Below are 14,878 nucleotides of genomic sequence, written 5' to 3' on the forward strand. Positions count from 1 at the left end.
CCACCTGCTCCCTGCTGCGCATTTGTTTTGTTTTGTTTGTTTTGTTTTGTTTTGTTTTGAGCGGGCTCCTCTTAGCAAGTAAGGACCTTGGGAGAGCTGAGACCCTCCCTTACCAGCCCCCAGCTGTCTCCACCTCCTTCTCTCTGACCATCCGGGCTGTGAGAGCAGAGCAGCCAGAGGTGGCTTCTGACCACTAGTCCCCTGGAGGCGGCCTCCAGGTCCTTGCCCTGCAGCTACTTGGAAGTGGGGCTCCCGAGCACCATTCTGAGCCTTCACTGAGGAAAGGGGCACGTGGAGCCCTGCTCACAGCTGGGAGTGGGAACCCTGGCTGAATCCCATGAGGTGTCCTGTGTGCGCACCTCTAGGAACCAGGCCTGGTTGGTACCAGGGGCAGAGGGCATTTCTTATAGCATGAGCAGTTACCCAGGTGGCTCTGGCTGCCGGGCTCTGTTCTTCATGCAGTGGGTGGTGGCCACCCTGGGTTCTCCTGCTTCCCTTTCCGGGTTCCCACTCCCGCCATGGGCAGAGACAAACTCCGGGAGGTGGCATGATCTGCATGCCCTGCGTTGCGTCTGCTGTGGGTGTAGGCCCTGCCATGCCCCTACTCTGCCAGGTATGTCAGGTGCTTCACACCATCATCTCTTCAGAATCTGCCTTATGCCAGCCTTCTCAACTAGTTGGTATCATGCCCATTTTACAGATGAGAAAGTTGAGGATCAGAAAGTTTAGTTGATCCACCCGGGAAAGCAATGGCAGACGCAGGATTCCCAAGCCCTTGGGCTTTTCCACTGGAAACTAACTAGCACAAGGTGTGAGATGGTCTGGGCTGAGAGGCCAGGAGTCTGGTTCTTTCTAGCCAGTAGCCAGTGAAGCTGGGACGCTCATGCCTGCTCACCCCCTGGCAGCTGCTCACAGCCACACTCGCTGCTATTCGTCAAGGGCACAAGGCCAGATACCACCACGAGTGTCTCTCCTGTAGCATCCTTTGTCCTCCCTGGGCTCTCAACAGCCAGCTGGAGGTTCATGGAGCCCTTGAGTCCTTTCCCATCCCACCCCTTTGGGTGTGACGAGCTCCGCTCAGGTTCCCCACCAGAAGGCTGAGGGGCAGCCATTTTGCTCTGCTGTGGGCTTCTTCCAGTGACCTTTACACGTACTGTGTGGTGTGTAGAAGATGACAGAGCATGAGGTGAGAAGACGCTGCCGCTCAGAGCTGAGCTGTGGGGAAAGGCGGGGACAGGCCTGAGGCCAGGCGGAGCTTCTGACTGGACCAGGAGAAACCTCAGCAGAGATAGGAAGTCAGGAGTCAAGCTACTGCTGACCAGAGGACAGAGGTTTCTATGGAGACCACAGGAGCAGGAAGCATGGGCCCTGCAGGGAGGGGGCTTTGGGAACATAGAGGCATGGGTGCTTTGCAGGACAACTTGTCATAAAATGTCAGTTCAGCCAGTCTCGTAGCCTCCTCAGACAGACAAGGAAACTGAGGCCCGTGTGGGGCCACGTGCGGCTTTGCACGTGGTCACAGAACACTGGCCTGGCTCGCCTCGCCTGTCTTGCTCCTCGCTTGCAGTGACCGCACCACCAGGCAGCTGATGAGACTCCCGGACAGTTGAACTTGGGGCTGCCCGGAAGTGTGTGGGCTGGAACATGTCGTGAGGCAACCTCTGCCTCCTGGCCCCTCTTGTCAGTGTGGGTCTGGGGCAGCAGGCAGGGCCCAGACCTCCTCACTACTCGCAGAGTGCCTGGAACACCTCCCCCTACTGACTGCGGCCTTTTGTTTTCTGGGTGACACTAGCATCAGGCGGTGTGTCCGGGTGACTAATCTCCTCCAGGCTGGGCAGCTGTCACAGGGCAGCCTGACCAGACGGGCGGGGAAAGCTGACACCCTGGGGGAGTGCTGGCAAGCCAGTGCCCAGGCAGCAGTGGGCAGCTGGGCCTTCAGGCTTCTCTTCCCGGGTGCAGAGCAGACCCGAGTCAGGCAGACCTGGGTTCAAGTCCTAGTTCTGCTCCTGACCAGCCTGGGGCCTTTGTCGCTCTTATTAGGGCTCCCTTCCCTACCCCATCTCACTTTAGTCCCAGCCTCGCCCAAAAGGAAAGACGCTGCTCTCCACTACGGCTCTGGGATACGGGCTTTGCCTTCAGGTAGACTTGGGTTCCATCATTGGCCCCCCATTGACTGGCTGTAGACTTTGGGCAGGTTACCGCCTTGTGCCTCAGTTTCCCATCAGGAACACGGCATGATGCCGTACCTGTCCTTTCATGTTGCTGTGGTTTATAAAATGATACGTGTGTTTGTAAAGGGCTTAGCAGAGTGCCTAGCGCATGGTGGGCACTCAGTAAATGTTAGCTGTGTTGATGCTGATTTTAGTAGGAAGCCAAGAGCTCTCTGTCCACTCCCGTTCTCCTGCCCTCAGAGCTTAACTCCTGCCCTTCTCCCTGTCACCTGCAGAGGCTGGGGGCTGGAGCAGGCAGAGACCAAGAGCCAGGCAGTCTCAAACATTGCTTCACCAGGCACGCTGCCTCAGCTGCTCACTGATCACAGGAGCTCAGACATCTTGGCCCCATCTGCCTCTCCCCTAATATCTGCCCCCATCCAGGGCTTCAGGCTGGCGTTGCTTGCTGGACTCACAGGATGGTAGCAAATTAAAGAGTGGGTGTGTGGGTGGTGGGAGGAATGGGCAGTAGACATGCAGCCCGGTCCTCCACCTGTCATCTACCATCATTTGTCCAAGGCTCTCACCCACCATGTGTGACTTCTGCTGGGCCCTCAGCAGGCAGATGTCCCATGGCTGTGACTCAGACCTCTCTGTGGCTACCAGGGCCCAGGAGGTCACCTGATGGCGGGGCACAGGCATCCCTGGGCATTCTGGAGGCATCCCCCATGCCCCAGCTTACCAGGTTTCCTGCCCTCTCCCCATTGTCAGGAAGAGCTGAGGATGTAGAAATGCCAGTAGCCGGTGAAGAAGGGGCAGCCAGGAGTAGGTGAGCTGGTGAGGGAAGTTGGGCACATGTTCAGAACAGGTCAAGGAAGGATGGTTTGAGTGAGGATGGGCCCCATGGGTTCTGCCTCCTGCAGGAGGGAGCTCTGGGGGCCGAGAGTTGGAGCTTCTAGTATTGGCTCCTAGGTCAAGGTGCAGTTCACAGCCTCCCTTGAGAGCAGGGCTGGAAGGGTTTTCAGACAGCACCTGTCACCTGGTACTTTCCCACACTGGGAGGTCCATACTAGGCCTTTCCTCGAAGGGTAACACGGAGCAGTCTAGTACCAATGAAGTTCTTTTAGCCCCCCAGAGACAGAGATGCACACCCAGAACCCACCCAGAAGGCTTTTCTCTTGGCTCGGGCCTCTCTTTGCTCCCCATACAAAGTCCCCCTGGGTGAGGACTGGAGTGGCTTTCCCCCTGTGCAGCCCCCTTCCAGTTCTGAGGGCCTTGTTCCCCAGGGCCCTTATGATCCCTAAATCAGATCCTCTCCATTTCAAGTGCCACTCTGAGCCTGACCCCATGACTTGGGGCTGAGAGTCTGGGGGCCTTATCTGGACTGGGTTTCTTTCCTTTCCTTTCCTTTTTTTCTTTTTTTTGTTAATGTTTGTTTATTTAGAGAGAGCGCAAGGGTGAGCGCGAATGGCGGAGGGGCGGAGAGAAAGGGAAAGAGAGAAAATCCCACGTAGGCTCCTCACGGGCAGTACTGCGATGTGGGGCTCGATCCCGTGAACTATGAGATCACGACCTGAGCTGAAATCAAGAGTTGGATGCCCAACCGACTGAGCCACCCAGATGCCCCATGGGTTTCTTGTCAGAGCGCCTCATTTTATTACCATAGTTTGTGCTGTGTCCTAGGAGGGGACACCGAAAGCTAAAACCTGCCCTGAGTTGGTAGCCAAACAAAGGCCCAGTGAGAGGAAAAGACGAGGCTTATCTTTGTTCCTCAGTCCATAGAGGCTGACTACAAACTGGAACCCAGGACTGCAGACTTCCAGCTCCCATTTTTTCTTTTCCATCAGCCTCAGGCGAAGGAGGCAGAGGCCAGGGCTTTGTGGATTATGGTGCCTGGACAGGGGAGCCACGTGGGTAGCTGGAAGCCCCTTGTACCCACTACTGCGGGAGCAGCATAGGGTATAACTGGGGAGAGCGCCAGTGCTTCCAACAGTGGTAAACGTGGGCTCCCTTGAGGATTCTGTGCTACCTTCAAACACCCTGTTTATGGGGGCCAGAGGCCACGGATCCTCCCGCTTCCTCCCTGTGTCCCTTCTCTGCTCAGAGGGCTGAGGCTGTGACTGGGCTCCCAGGCACAGGATGGGCCGTGGCCTGACCGAGCTCCTGATGCTCCCGATCTCTGCCCAACAGCCATCCACCTGCCCCTGCCATGGAGACCTTCTTTAGGAGACACTTCCAGAGGAAGGCGCCAGGCCCTGGGGAGGGGCAGCGGCGGCCCAGCGGCGTGGGGCTGCCCACAGGCAAGGTCCGACGCCGCTCCCCTGCCGGGCAGGCCTCCTCCTCGCTGCTCCAGCGGCGCCGCTCCAGCGCGCAGCTCCACGGCTGCCTCCTGGGCTGTGGGGTGGGGACCCGGGGCACCAGCCGCCGGCGCTCCAGCACCGTGCCCCCTGCCTGCAACCCCCGCTTCCTCGTGGATGAGGTGCCCACCCCACAGCCTGCTGCTGTTGGGGCGCAGCTTCTGGGCACGCCCCTGCTGTTGGCTGGGCTTATGGCCACGAATGAGGAGGAGGAGGCAGCTCGGGAGGAAGACGTGACAGCTGCACCGTTGAGTGCCACCCAGCCAGGCACCAGGAGACCAGGCCCATCCTCACACCGGGGCACCCTGCTGCCTGTGCCTCGCTACCTGCGCCGTCGCCGTGCCTCCTCCCACCTGCTCCCCGCCGACGCGGTGTACGACCGTGCCCTCTGGGGCCTGCACGGTTACTACCGGCGCCTCAGCCAGCAGTGGCCCCCAGGCCAACACCCTGGCTCTGGGGGTCGAAGAGCCTCAGGCACCACAGCTGGCCCTGTGATGCCTGCTCGTGTGCGCCCGCTGTCCCGCAGGCGTCAGGTAGCCCTACGGCGCAAGTCAGCGGGACCCCAGACCTGGAGTGCCCTGCTTGCGTAGGTATAGCTGCGGCCGGCAGGGCGAGTGTGTGGCCCCCAAGGGGACTGGCCTGGAGGAAGGACCTTGAGGACTGTGCCTGGCCTGAGGGCACCCCGCTTGGGAATGGCTCTGGATAGTGCCTGGAAGCCAGCGCACTCCCCAAGGGCTGTGAGGAGGGCTGAGTCTCCTGCAGGGAACCTCTCAGAGTCTTAGGTTGTCCTGGGGCATCTACCCTCCTCATTGCGGTCCCTGTCCTGGCCAAGGGTTAAAGTCACGGTGAGGGCAGAGATCCCAGGTAAGGGGAGAAGGAAGCAGAGTCACCAGATGCTCAGCTGGCCTCAGCGATCTCCTTTCCTGTAGGAAAGCCATCACCAAGTCGGGCCTCCAGCACCTGGCACCCCCTCCTCCCGCTCCCGGGGCCCTGTGCAGCGAGCCAGAGCGGCAGATCCGGAGCACTGTGGACTGGAGCGTGAGTGGCGGGGTGCTAGGAGGGAGGGACAGGTGGATGGGCTTGGAGCCACAGCAGCAGTTAGAGATGGAAGGAGGTGCTGGGGGCAGCTGTGAGAGGAGCCCATGGGCCTTTGGGTCAGGGCAGACCTCCTAGGGTATCCACATTTGAGCCAAGCCCTCAAGAGTAGGGACAGTGGGAGGGGCACCTAGCTGGTTCAGTTGGAGGAACTTGCGACTCTTGATCTTGGAGTTGTAAGTTCAAGCCCCACGCTGGGTGTAAAGATTACTTAAAAAAAAATTTTTTTTTTTTATCTTAAAAGAGTAGGGACATTGGGGAAACAGGATGGAGCAAAGTAGATTGTGGTGGCTGGGGCAGATTTGTCTTGGGAGAGAGGAGGGTTGGTGGGGCAGGACAGGGACTGACTGACTGGTGGGCTGGGTAGCAGGTTCGCGCTGAGCACGCTTGTCTCGCGGTCTAGGAGTCCGCAACCTATGGGGAGCACATCTGGTTCGAGACCAACGTGTCAGGGGACTTCTGCTATGTTGGGGAGCAGTACTGTGTAGCGAAGATGCTGGTGAGTGAGCTCTCTGCGGCATGCTGCCCCCTGCTGGTAGAGTGGGTCTAGAAGCCTGTAGACAGACCTCTGCTGGCCTTCTTGGGAAGGTGGGAACAGGACTGTCACCTGAGCGCCCGCTGTGGGCTGCCTGAGGATGGCAGGAGGAACGGGGGCTGTATTCTGGTGCCAGGATCGGGGGTTCCCAGTGAACAGAGAGGGAAGATGGAAGGATTTCTCTTCTGGCCCTGGGGCAACATTCCAGACGGAGTTACCTGGTGCTTCAGGGCCTCCTCTTCATTTTCTGCAGCAGAAATCAGTGTCCCGGAGAAAGTGTGCAGCCTGCAAGATCGTGGTGCACACCCCCTGCATTGAGCAACTGGAGAAGGTAAGTGTGAGTGCTCAGCCTTTCCTGCCCCTCCCCTTTGGGTGCTGAAGTCCCTCAGCAAACACACATGTGTATTTCTGCACTGATACTCATGTTACAAGCGTTGCCTGCCAAGAGTGCCCCGGCCTGCGTGGTGGTGAAGAGCCAAAGACCCTAGAGCTGAAATGCCTGCATTTGAGTCCTGTCTCCCTCCACTCCTTTATTAGCTACCCTATCCCCACTGCCCAGAACAAGCCTGGCACAGAGTGGGGCTCACTATGGATGAATAATGAGCGATGGCCGAGACCACATTTTATTAGCACCTAAATTAACATTTAGAAGGGGCCATGGTCTTGCCGAAGCTAGGCCACTCCTGTGTAGCCCTGAAGCTCGGCTCTGGGCCCGTGCTTCTAAAGCAAGGTAGAGGGGACACTGAGCAGGCAGATCCAGGCCAAGGGTGGGGGCTCCCCCAGGCAGCAGAAACCCCGATCAGCACATGGGAAAGCTTGTAGGACTAGGAGTGGCATCAGCAAGGCTAATGTGGGTCACTTGCCCCAGCCCCTGACTCATAGAGTGAGGTTTCCCTGCAACTTTGCTAAGGCTGAAGCAGGGACAGTTGGGAAAAGAGAGACAAACGTAGCCCCAGGTGTTACAGAGGCTAAGATGGGATCACACCAGTTTTCATAAGTGAGCTAATGGTCTCCAGGGACCAGCCAGCACAAGTCTGCAAGCACCGATCAGGGTGCCTGCACGTGCCTAGGTTGGGAGCATTCGAGGGTAAGGGGAAAATGTGGGAGGAGTAAACCATACTGCCTTTTAATGGTGGGGGAGTGGACACACAACTCCCAAGTCTCCCCCATCCCAGGATACTAACAGAGGAAGGAAAAAGTCCTTCTGGCTATGGTGGAGAGGAGGCAGGGATGCAGGAGGGCTTCTGAAAAGAGGTGTCTCACATTCTGAGGGCTCCCAGGATGATTTGGGGCTAGCTCTACCTTGTGAGTGACACTTCCCTGGAGGAGGTGGCTATATGCCTGACTCCGTGAAAGGAGGTTCTGACATTTGGGCGGTCATTGCAATGTTTCACAGATAAATTTCCGCTGTAAGCCGTCCTTCCGTGAATCAGGCTCCAGGAACATCCGTGAGGTAAGTGCCCAGGGTAGTTACAGGTAAGGAGGCCCCAAGTTTCCTGAGTGGACTTCTCCACGGTGTCTCCAGAGAGCCACCAGGGGACTCAGCAACTTTGAGGCTGCTCTGGGGCCCAGGGAGGTGCAGGGCTGAGGCTCTGAGAGCGTCTCAATGGGGAAGGCCTGGCAGGCCCTGCTTGCAGAGTGGATGGGACACTGCCTGCCTCTTGTGCCTCCTCACTCTTCTCCCCTACCCCGAGCCTCAGTCCCCACCTTGAGGCCATGTTGAGAAGTCTCCAGCCCCTCTCACCTCACACACACTGCTGCAGAGAGCTTCCTGCAGCCCCACCCCTCACTCCGGTGATACTCTCTCTTCCTCCACCAGCCAACATTTGTGCGCCACCACTGGGTACACAGGCGACGCCAGGATGGCAAGTGTCGGCACTGTGGGAAGGTGAGGCCCTGCCCAGGGAAGTTGGCCAGCCTGATGACCACCGGACCTGGGCCCTGTGGCCCCCGAGCCTCAGGCTGTGCATCCAGTGTGACCTGCCCGTCACCGACTGTTTCTCCTGAGTGCAGAGTCCTAGGGCTCTGTTTCAACCTGGCTGAGGTGCCCATTCAGTTCCAAAACACCTAGGCTTCTGGACAGAGCAGGAGAGCAGGGAAGAAAGTTATCTTCTAGTGCAGGGTATCTGGACTGCTTGGAAATTACACATGAGCCCTCTGAGAATTAGACTTACTCATTTAGTAACTCGGCAGATACTTGTTGAACGCCTGTTGGGTGCTGAGCCCCACTGGGTAGTGGGTAGTGGGTCCCTGCCCTCCTGGAGGAGGAGGGTGTGGCTTGAAGACAGACTCTGCAGGCAGTCTTCCTGAGCACAGTCCACAGTGTGGTGGTCACTTAGTCATTGTCTGCTTCCTGTGCGTCTCTGTCAGTAAGCATAGGCCATGGAAGGTCGAGGGGCCTTGTCCCTCTTTTCCTTTGCCCACTTTCAGTGCCAAGCACAGTGTCTGGCACCCAGCAGGCCCTCAGTAAGGTTTGTAGGGCGAACAAGGGTATGAATGTGATAGGTACTGTGAAGAAGCGTGAAGCGCTGTAAGTGCCCAGGGGCCTTGGGGTCTGGGGTCAGGAAGGAGGGCATCTCAGCCTACAGGAGTTAGCTGTGGATCCTTTGAGCAGATCACATGTGTGCACCCAACGCCTTGCAGTTAACTTCAGAGAGTCCTAAGCCTCCCTGCTCCAGGGGCTTATTTTACAGGGGTTTTTTTTTTTGTCGTTTTGTTCCGTTTTTTATTTTATTTTATTTATTTTTATGTTTTATTTATTTTTGAGAGAGAGAGAGAAAGCAAGCACGGGAGGGACAGAGAGAGAGAGGGAGACACAGAATCTGAAGACAGGCTCCAGGCTCTGAGCTAGCTATCAGCACAGAGCCCGATGCGGGGCTTGAACCCACGAACCGCGAGATCATGACCTGAGCCGAAGTCGGACGCTTAACCGACTGAGCCACCCAGGCAGCCCATTGTTTTTTTTTTTTAATTTTAAAAAATGTACTCAATTTCCCTGGGTGGAGAGAGGTTGGCAACAGAAGAGGAGTCGGGCCTGCTGCTCTGGACCTGGTCCCTGGTGCCCCAACCACCCCCTTCCCCCTAGGGCTTCCAGCAGAAGTTCACCTTCCACAGCAAGGAGATCGTGGCCATCAGTTGCTCCTGGTGCAAGCAAGCAGTGAGTGCTCGCCCTGCCCCGCCGTAGGCCGTCCCCTGGGCTGCACTGGGTGGGGGTCCCCAGGCCTCAGCTCAGCCCGGCTCAGCTGTGCCCCCTCCTCTCTAGTACCACAGCAAAGTGTCCTGCTTCATGCTGCAGCAGATCGAGGAGCCGTGCTCCCTGGGGGTCCACGCTGCCGTGGTCATCCCACCCACCTGGATCCTTCGTGCTCGAAGGCCCCAGGTGAGTCTTGCCTGCACCCTTGACACCACTCCCACGTTTGGGCTCTGCTGACTACCCCAGCCCTCCCACCTTGTCACCAATGCCCCTGCTTCCCTCGCAGAATACCCTCAAGGCAAGCAAGAAGAAAAAGAGAGCATCCTTTAAGAGGAAATCTAGCAAGAAAGGGCCAGAGGTTAGTCCTGGGGCTGGGTGGGCCACTGGAGGGGAACAGGAAAGAGGGGCCTGTTTCTTGGAATACTGAGGCCCCTGGGCTAATGCAGCCTTTGGTGGGTCAGTTTGGGCTCTGGGCCCCAGAGGAGGGTGTGAGGCCAGATCCGAGTTGCCTCTGTATGGCCAGGCCCACTTAAGGTCTGACCTGGAGGTAGTATGAGGGCACACTGCCGAAAATGGGGGTAAGGTCTTCAAGACAGGAAAGAGCCTTATTGTCTCTCTGTCTCCAAGGAGGGCCGCTGGAGACCCTTCATCATCAGGCCCACCCCGTCCCCCCTCATGAAGCCCCTGCTGGTGTTTGTGAACCCCAAGAGTGGGGGCAACCAGGTACGCACAGCCTCCCCTCTCCACCGGGAGCCTTGGGGGAGGAACGGGTTCCGCCTCTGCACCCCTCCCCTCCCCAGCAACTGCTCCCAGGTTCCATGGCAGGCTCCTGCCCCATCCCTCTTTCCCAGAGATACTGAGGAGATCTGATTCTGTCTCCACCCCTTGCCCCTCGCTGGGCCTGCTTCCCACAGCCACAGCCTTCTCATGTGCTTTTCCCCACTTCAGCCCACCAGCCCTGACTGACTCCCCCGGTCCCCCGCAGGGCGCTAAGATCATCCAGTCCTTCCTGTGGTATCTCAATCCCCGACAAGTCTTTGACCTGAGCCAGGGAGGGCCCAAGGAGGCGTAAGTACTTGCCAAGGCTCCGTGGGGACAGTGGCAGGGGGCTTGCCTGGCTCTCAGGGTAGGGTGCACGTACCCTGACACTTCCGGTCCTCCGACCCCAGGCTGGAGATGTACCGCAAAGTACACAACCTGCGGATCCTGGCGTGCGGAGGCGACGGCACGGTGAGTTCTCCCGCTGCTCACTTCTCGAGTCTCCCGCCTCTCTGGGGCCTGAGCCTGGGCCCCGCTGGTCTGACCTGGCCTCTTGTGCTCTGCCCTCTCCAGGTCGGCTGGATCCTCTCCACCCTGGACCAGCTGCGCTTAAAACCACCGCCGCCCGTTGCCATTCTGCCTCTCGGCACTGGCAATGACTTGGCCCGTACCCTCAACTGGGGAGGGGTAAGAGCCCACGGCAGGGTAGGAGAGCTGGGGGTGGGCCGTGCGACCCTGCACGCCTCTCCCCAGGAGAGGCTCAGTTCCTGAGCCCTTTGTCCCACCAGGGCTACACGGATGAGCCCGTGTCCAAGATCCTCTCCCACGTGGAGGAGGGGAATGTAGTGCAGCTAGACCGCTGGGACCTCCGTGCTGAGCCCAACCCCGACGCGGGGCCCGAGGAGCGTGACGAGGGCGCCACTGACCGGGTAGGGCGGCCAGGGCCAGGGGCAGCCGCTACAGTGGGGGCGGGGGGCAGTCTCGGGAGACCCGGGCTGGCCTCCTCTTTCTCACTTGCCAGTTCAGGGACTTTGGGCAAATCTCTTCGTTTCTCCAGACTGTCAGCTTCTTCCGTGCAATGGTAATAATGGTACTCCACAAGCTAGTTGTTATTCAGCCACTTGGCAAATATTTACTGAATATCTGCCACATGCCAGGCACCATTTTAAGCGGCAACAAAGCGAAGTCCCTGTTCTCACAGAGCTCCTAGAGAATATGGCACTTTGGGGAAGAAGTATCATGGGGGACAGAAAGCCAGGGAAGAGAGTGTCAGCAGAGCTGGGGCTGTTCTGTGTATGGGGCACTTGGAGGAGCCTCACCGGAGCCGGAAGCTGAGAGGGCAGAGCCTCAGGCGGGGAACTGGCTGGAGGAAGAACTTTGTGGTAGATCCTCTTAACTGGGGGAAGGGCTTCCAAAAATGCATGGGCTTAGCGAGCCTGGTGGCCCCTGGCCTGGGCCAGGCCAGAGCAGGGAGGGGTCTGTTAGGCCCAGCCCTCATGCTGGGCCCGTGACCTTTTTCCAGCTGCCCCTGGATGTCTTCAACAACTACTTCAGCCTGGGCTTCGATGCCCACGTCACCCTGGAGTTTCACGAGTCTCGAGGTTGGCAACCTCTTGCTGAGGAGGCATTGGGAGGCTGGGGAGGAAGAGACACAGGAGGGTCCCTGAGAGGGTCAGAACTTGCCCCCAGCAGTAAAAGAAAGGCACTTGTTCCCAGCCCTTCCTCCTTGCCCCAGCTTGGGAAGCCCCAGCAGGTTCAGAATGACTGACTGTCCCCTGTTTCTTATCGCCACCCAGAGGCCAACCCAGAGAAATTCAACAGCCGCTTTCGAAATAAGATGTTCTACGCCGGGGTGAGTCTGGGGTCTGCCAGCAATAGCCCCCACCATGCCCACTATTCTACCACCTAAGCCCCCTGCCCACCTGTGTCTGCTAGGCCACAGGACCCCTTCTGGGCAGTGGTAAGGGAAAGTCTCTGTTACCAGATGGTGATGCCCTCTGTCTCCCACAGACAGCCTTCTCCGACTTCCTGATGGGCAGCTCTAAGGACTTGGCCAAGCACATCCGAGTGGTGGTAAATGGACCAAGCTGGCAGGCAGAGTGGGTGGGCCCAGCAGAGAGGGAGGCTGCCTTGGCACGGCTGTATAGCTTACACCCTCCCCTGTTCCTGCCTCCAGTGTGATGGAACCGACCTGACCCCCAAGATCCAGGACCTGAAGCCCCAGTGCATTGTTTTCCTGAATATTCCCAGGTGAGGAGGGGTGGGCTCTGTGTGGGCCCAGCTGTCTCCATCCTGCAGGACTGTCCTCTGAAGGGCCTTGTGTTGCCTTCCCCTCCAGGTACTGCGCAGGCACCATGCCCTGGGGCCACCCTGGGGAGCACCACGACTTTGAGCCCCAGCGGCATGATGATGGCTACCTCGAAGTCATTGGCTTTACCATGACGTCCCTGGTGAGTGGGCCAGCAAGGGACCTGCCTGGAGCCCCGGCTCTGCTTTGCCCCTGGCTCTGTCCCCGCAGTGACCAAGAATACTGTTCCAAGATGGAAGGGGGGCGTTTACCAAACTTCCTTTCACTGGCCGAGATAGGAGAATTCATGCTCATCTCCCTGGCTGGGGTCTCCCCTTCCCTCCCTCCCTTCCCCCAGCAGGGTCTCGCTCTTCTCTCAGCTCTCTGACTGGGGTATTATCGCCCCTCTCTGCTCTCTGTCTGGGGGGTCGCTGTCATTGTGTGCCCTGGCCAGAGCATCCCTGGGGGGAACAGAGCTGGGGGCCCCACTGCCCCTTCCCTGGCGCCTGACCTGAGCCTTTCGTGCCCACAGGCAGCGCTGCAGGTGGGCGGGCACGGCGAGCGGCTGACACAGTGCCGCGAGGTGGTGCTCACCACGTCTAAGGCCATCCCGGTGCAGGTGGATGGCGAGCCCTGCAAACTCGCGGCCTCTCGTATTCGCATCGCCCTGCGCAACCAGGCCACCATGGTGCAGAAGGCCAAGCGGCGGAGTGCCGCCCCCCTGCATAGCGAGTACGTCCCCCTCCCGGCCACCTGCCCTGGACCCAAGGCCAGACTCTGCCCCTCTCTTGAGCCTTGGTTTCCCCCAGCCGGAAAGGGGGCCTCCAGTCCCTCTGCCCCAGGGAAGCTGGGCAGGGCCTCTCAGTCTGCCCCTCAGTGGCTGGCTGAGGATCCTTGCCATGTGCCCTCTTCCCGCCTTCCGCCCCGTGCCTCAGCCAGCAGCCCGTGCCTGAGCAGCTGCGGATCCAGGTGAGCAGAGTCAGCATGCATGACTACGAGGCCCTGCATTACGATAAGGAGCAGCTCAAGGAGGCCTGTGAGTGACAGTTGGGGGCAAGGAGCTGCCGAGGCCGGGGCGGGGGGGTGGGGGCGGGCAGGAGGATACGGCCAGCCGCTGACGGCCTGCTCTGTCCCCCAGCCGTGCCACTGGGCACCGTGGTGGTCCCGGGAGACAGCGACCTAGAGCTCTGCCGGGCGCACATTGAGAGGCTCCAGCAGGTGAGGGAGGGGGTCAGGAGCCCGTCCCGCTTGTGCCCAGCTGCTGCAGTTTCCTTTCTCTCCCCACTCCCGGCCTCCGCTTCTCTCAGCAGGAGCACGAGGGTGCTGGAGCCAAGTCCCCCACCTGCCAGAAACTGTCCCCCAAGTGGTGCTTCCTGGACGGTGAGTGGCCCTGAAGGACCAGCTCCTGGCAGTCCCGGGCTGTGTCCTGCCCCCTCCCTCGGGCTCCTGGTGGGGCAGCAGAAAATCTGGGCCTGGACAAGGGCCTCCTGTCCCCTCAGCCGGCTCTCTGCCTTCCCCACAGCCACCACTGCCAGCCGCTTCTACAGGATCGACCGGGCCCAGGTGAGCACTCGCGGCCCTCCATCCATCGCTGGCTCCGAGCCACCCGAGGGCCCTCTCTTGTTGGCCCACACTTCCACAGATGGGCTCCCCCGCCCTCGGTCCTCATACTGTGTCGCGCCCGCACACCCGCTCGGGCCACAGATAGGGCATGGCCCTGCCCTCCAGACTGGCACGCACGCCGCCCAACAGTGAAGGGAGCTGGCATTCCCAGAAAAGTCTTGCTGGGTGGGTGTGAGGGCCTGGGAACACAGATGCCGCCCAGCGAGACACAGATGCTAAGGCACTTCTGCCCAGAGGCTGGGCGACCTGGGTAAAGGCTCAGCAGCGGGAAGGGGCTGGGAAGGTGAGGGGAAGAGAGACTGGCAGGGCCCTTCACCCAGCTTGCGCCTGCTCACGTTCATGCTCCTAGCAGAGGCTTCTCCAGGTCCGTTGGCCTTGCCCCTGCACCCCCACCATCGGCGGCCCTGGAAGATCCTGACCCTTGGTCCCTGACCTCCCCACCCACAGGAACACCTCAACTATGTGACTGAGATCGCACAGGATGAGATTTATATTCTGGACCCTGAGCTGCTGGGGGCATCGGCCCGGCCTGACCTCCCAACCCCCACTTCCCCTCTTCCCACCTCCCCCTGCTCACCCACACTCCGGTGAGTCCTGCGGCTCCTCCAGCCCCCTGCCTCTAAACCCCACCCACAAGCCAGAAGCTCCTGAAGTCCCGCCTTCAACACCAGACACGTGTCCGGTGTCAAGCTAGCTGCCGGGTCCCCACAGGCTGAGTCATTGGCAGAGAACCGAACCTGGCCACACCCAGTTGACCGGTCCCTTGCCCCCAGGAAAGTGGCGTCACTGACCATCCTGCTGCGCTGGGTTCCCCGCCTCCCCCCCCAACTTCTCTATGAGTCCTGTTCCCCATCCCCCAACATCCGAGCACTCCAACCT

At 59.5% G+C, this 14,878-nt stretch overlaps 1 protein-coding gene across 16 annotated transcripts in view; it reads left to right on the forward strand.

The window, feature by feature from the left end:
• The window catches only part of DGKZ (diacylglycerol kinase zeta), a 42,557-nt gene that overhangs the window by 24,760 nt on the left and 2,919 nt on the right, over nucleotides 1–14,878 (forward strand). For 3 of the 16 annotated variants that reach the window (XM_043581097.1, XM_043581098.1, XM_043581101.1), the window contains exons 2-25: nucleotides 5,437–5,545; nucleotides 6,006–6,101; nucleotides 6,391–6,468; nucleotides 7,534–7,590; nucleotides 7,957–8,181; nucleotides 9,223–9,294; nucleotides 9,400–9,516; nucleotides 9,617–9,688; nucleotides 9,958–10,053; nucleotides 10,316–10,398; nucleotides 10,500–10,560; nucleotides 10,663–10,776; nucleotides 10,878–11,018; nucleotides 11,612–11,690; nucleotides 11,886–11,941; nucleotides 12,100–12,162; nucleotides 12,266–12,339; nucleotides 12,428–12,539; nucleotides 12,909–13,108; nucleotides 13,312–13,412; nucleotides 13,515–13,594; nucleotides 13,684–13,756; nucleotides 13,899–13,939; nucleotides 14,447–14,586. In XM_043581097.1, coding sequence (XP_043437032.1) covers nucleotides 5,437–5,545; nucleotides 6,006–6,101; nucleotides 6,391–6,468; nucleotides 7,534–7,590; nucleotides 7,957–8,181; nucleotides 9,223–9,294; nucleotides 9,400–9,516; nucleotides 9,617–9,688; nucleotides 9,958–10,053; nucleotides 10,316–10,398; nucleotides 10,500–10,560; nucleotides 10,663–10,776; nucleotides 10,878–11,018; nucleotides 11,612–11,690; nucleotides 11,886–11,941; nucleotides 12,100–12,162; nucleotides 12,266–12,339; nucleotides 12,428–12,539; nucleotides 12,909–13,108; nucleotides 13,312–13,412; nucleotides 13,515–13,594; nucleotides 13,684–13,756; nucleotides 13,899–13,939; nucleotides 14,447–14,586 — 2,340 coding nt within the window. Of the gene's footprint in view, nucleotides 1–3,926; nucleotides 5,094–5,436; nucleotides 5,546–6,005; nucleotides 6,102–6,390; nucleotides 6,469–7,533; nucleotides 7,591–7,956; nucleotides 8,182–9,222; nucleotides 9,295–9,399; nucleotides 9,517–9,616; nucleotides 9,689–9,957; nucleotides 10,054–10,315; nucleotides 10,399–10,499; nucleotides 10,561–10,662; nucleotides 10,777–10,877; nucleotides 11,019–11,611; nucleotides 11,691–11,885; nucleotides 11,942–12,099; nucleotides 12,163–12,265; nucleotides 12,340–12,427; nucleotides 12,540–12,908; nucleotides 13,109–13,311; nucleotides 13,413–13,514; nucleotides 13,595–13,683; nucleotides 13,757–13,898; nucleotides 13,940–14,446; nucleotides 14,587–14,878 lie in introns of those variants that run through there. The other 13 variants (XM_043581103.1, XM_043581108.1, XM_043581104.1 and 10 more) reach the window with 10 other exon arrangements.

This window comes from Prionailurus bengalensis, chromosome D1, assembly GCF_016509475.1.
Source record: "Prionailurus bengalensis isolate Pbe53 chromosome D1, Fcat_Pben_1.1_paternal_pri, whole genome shotgun sequence".
NCBI lineage: Eukaryota > Metazoa > Chordata > Mammalia > Carnivora > Felidae > Prionailurus > Prionailurus bengalensis.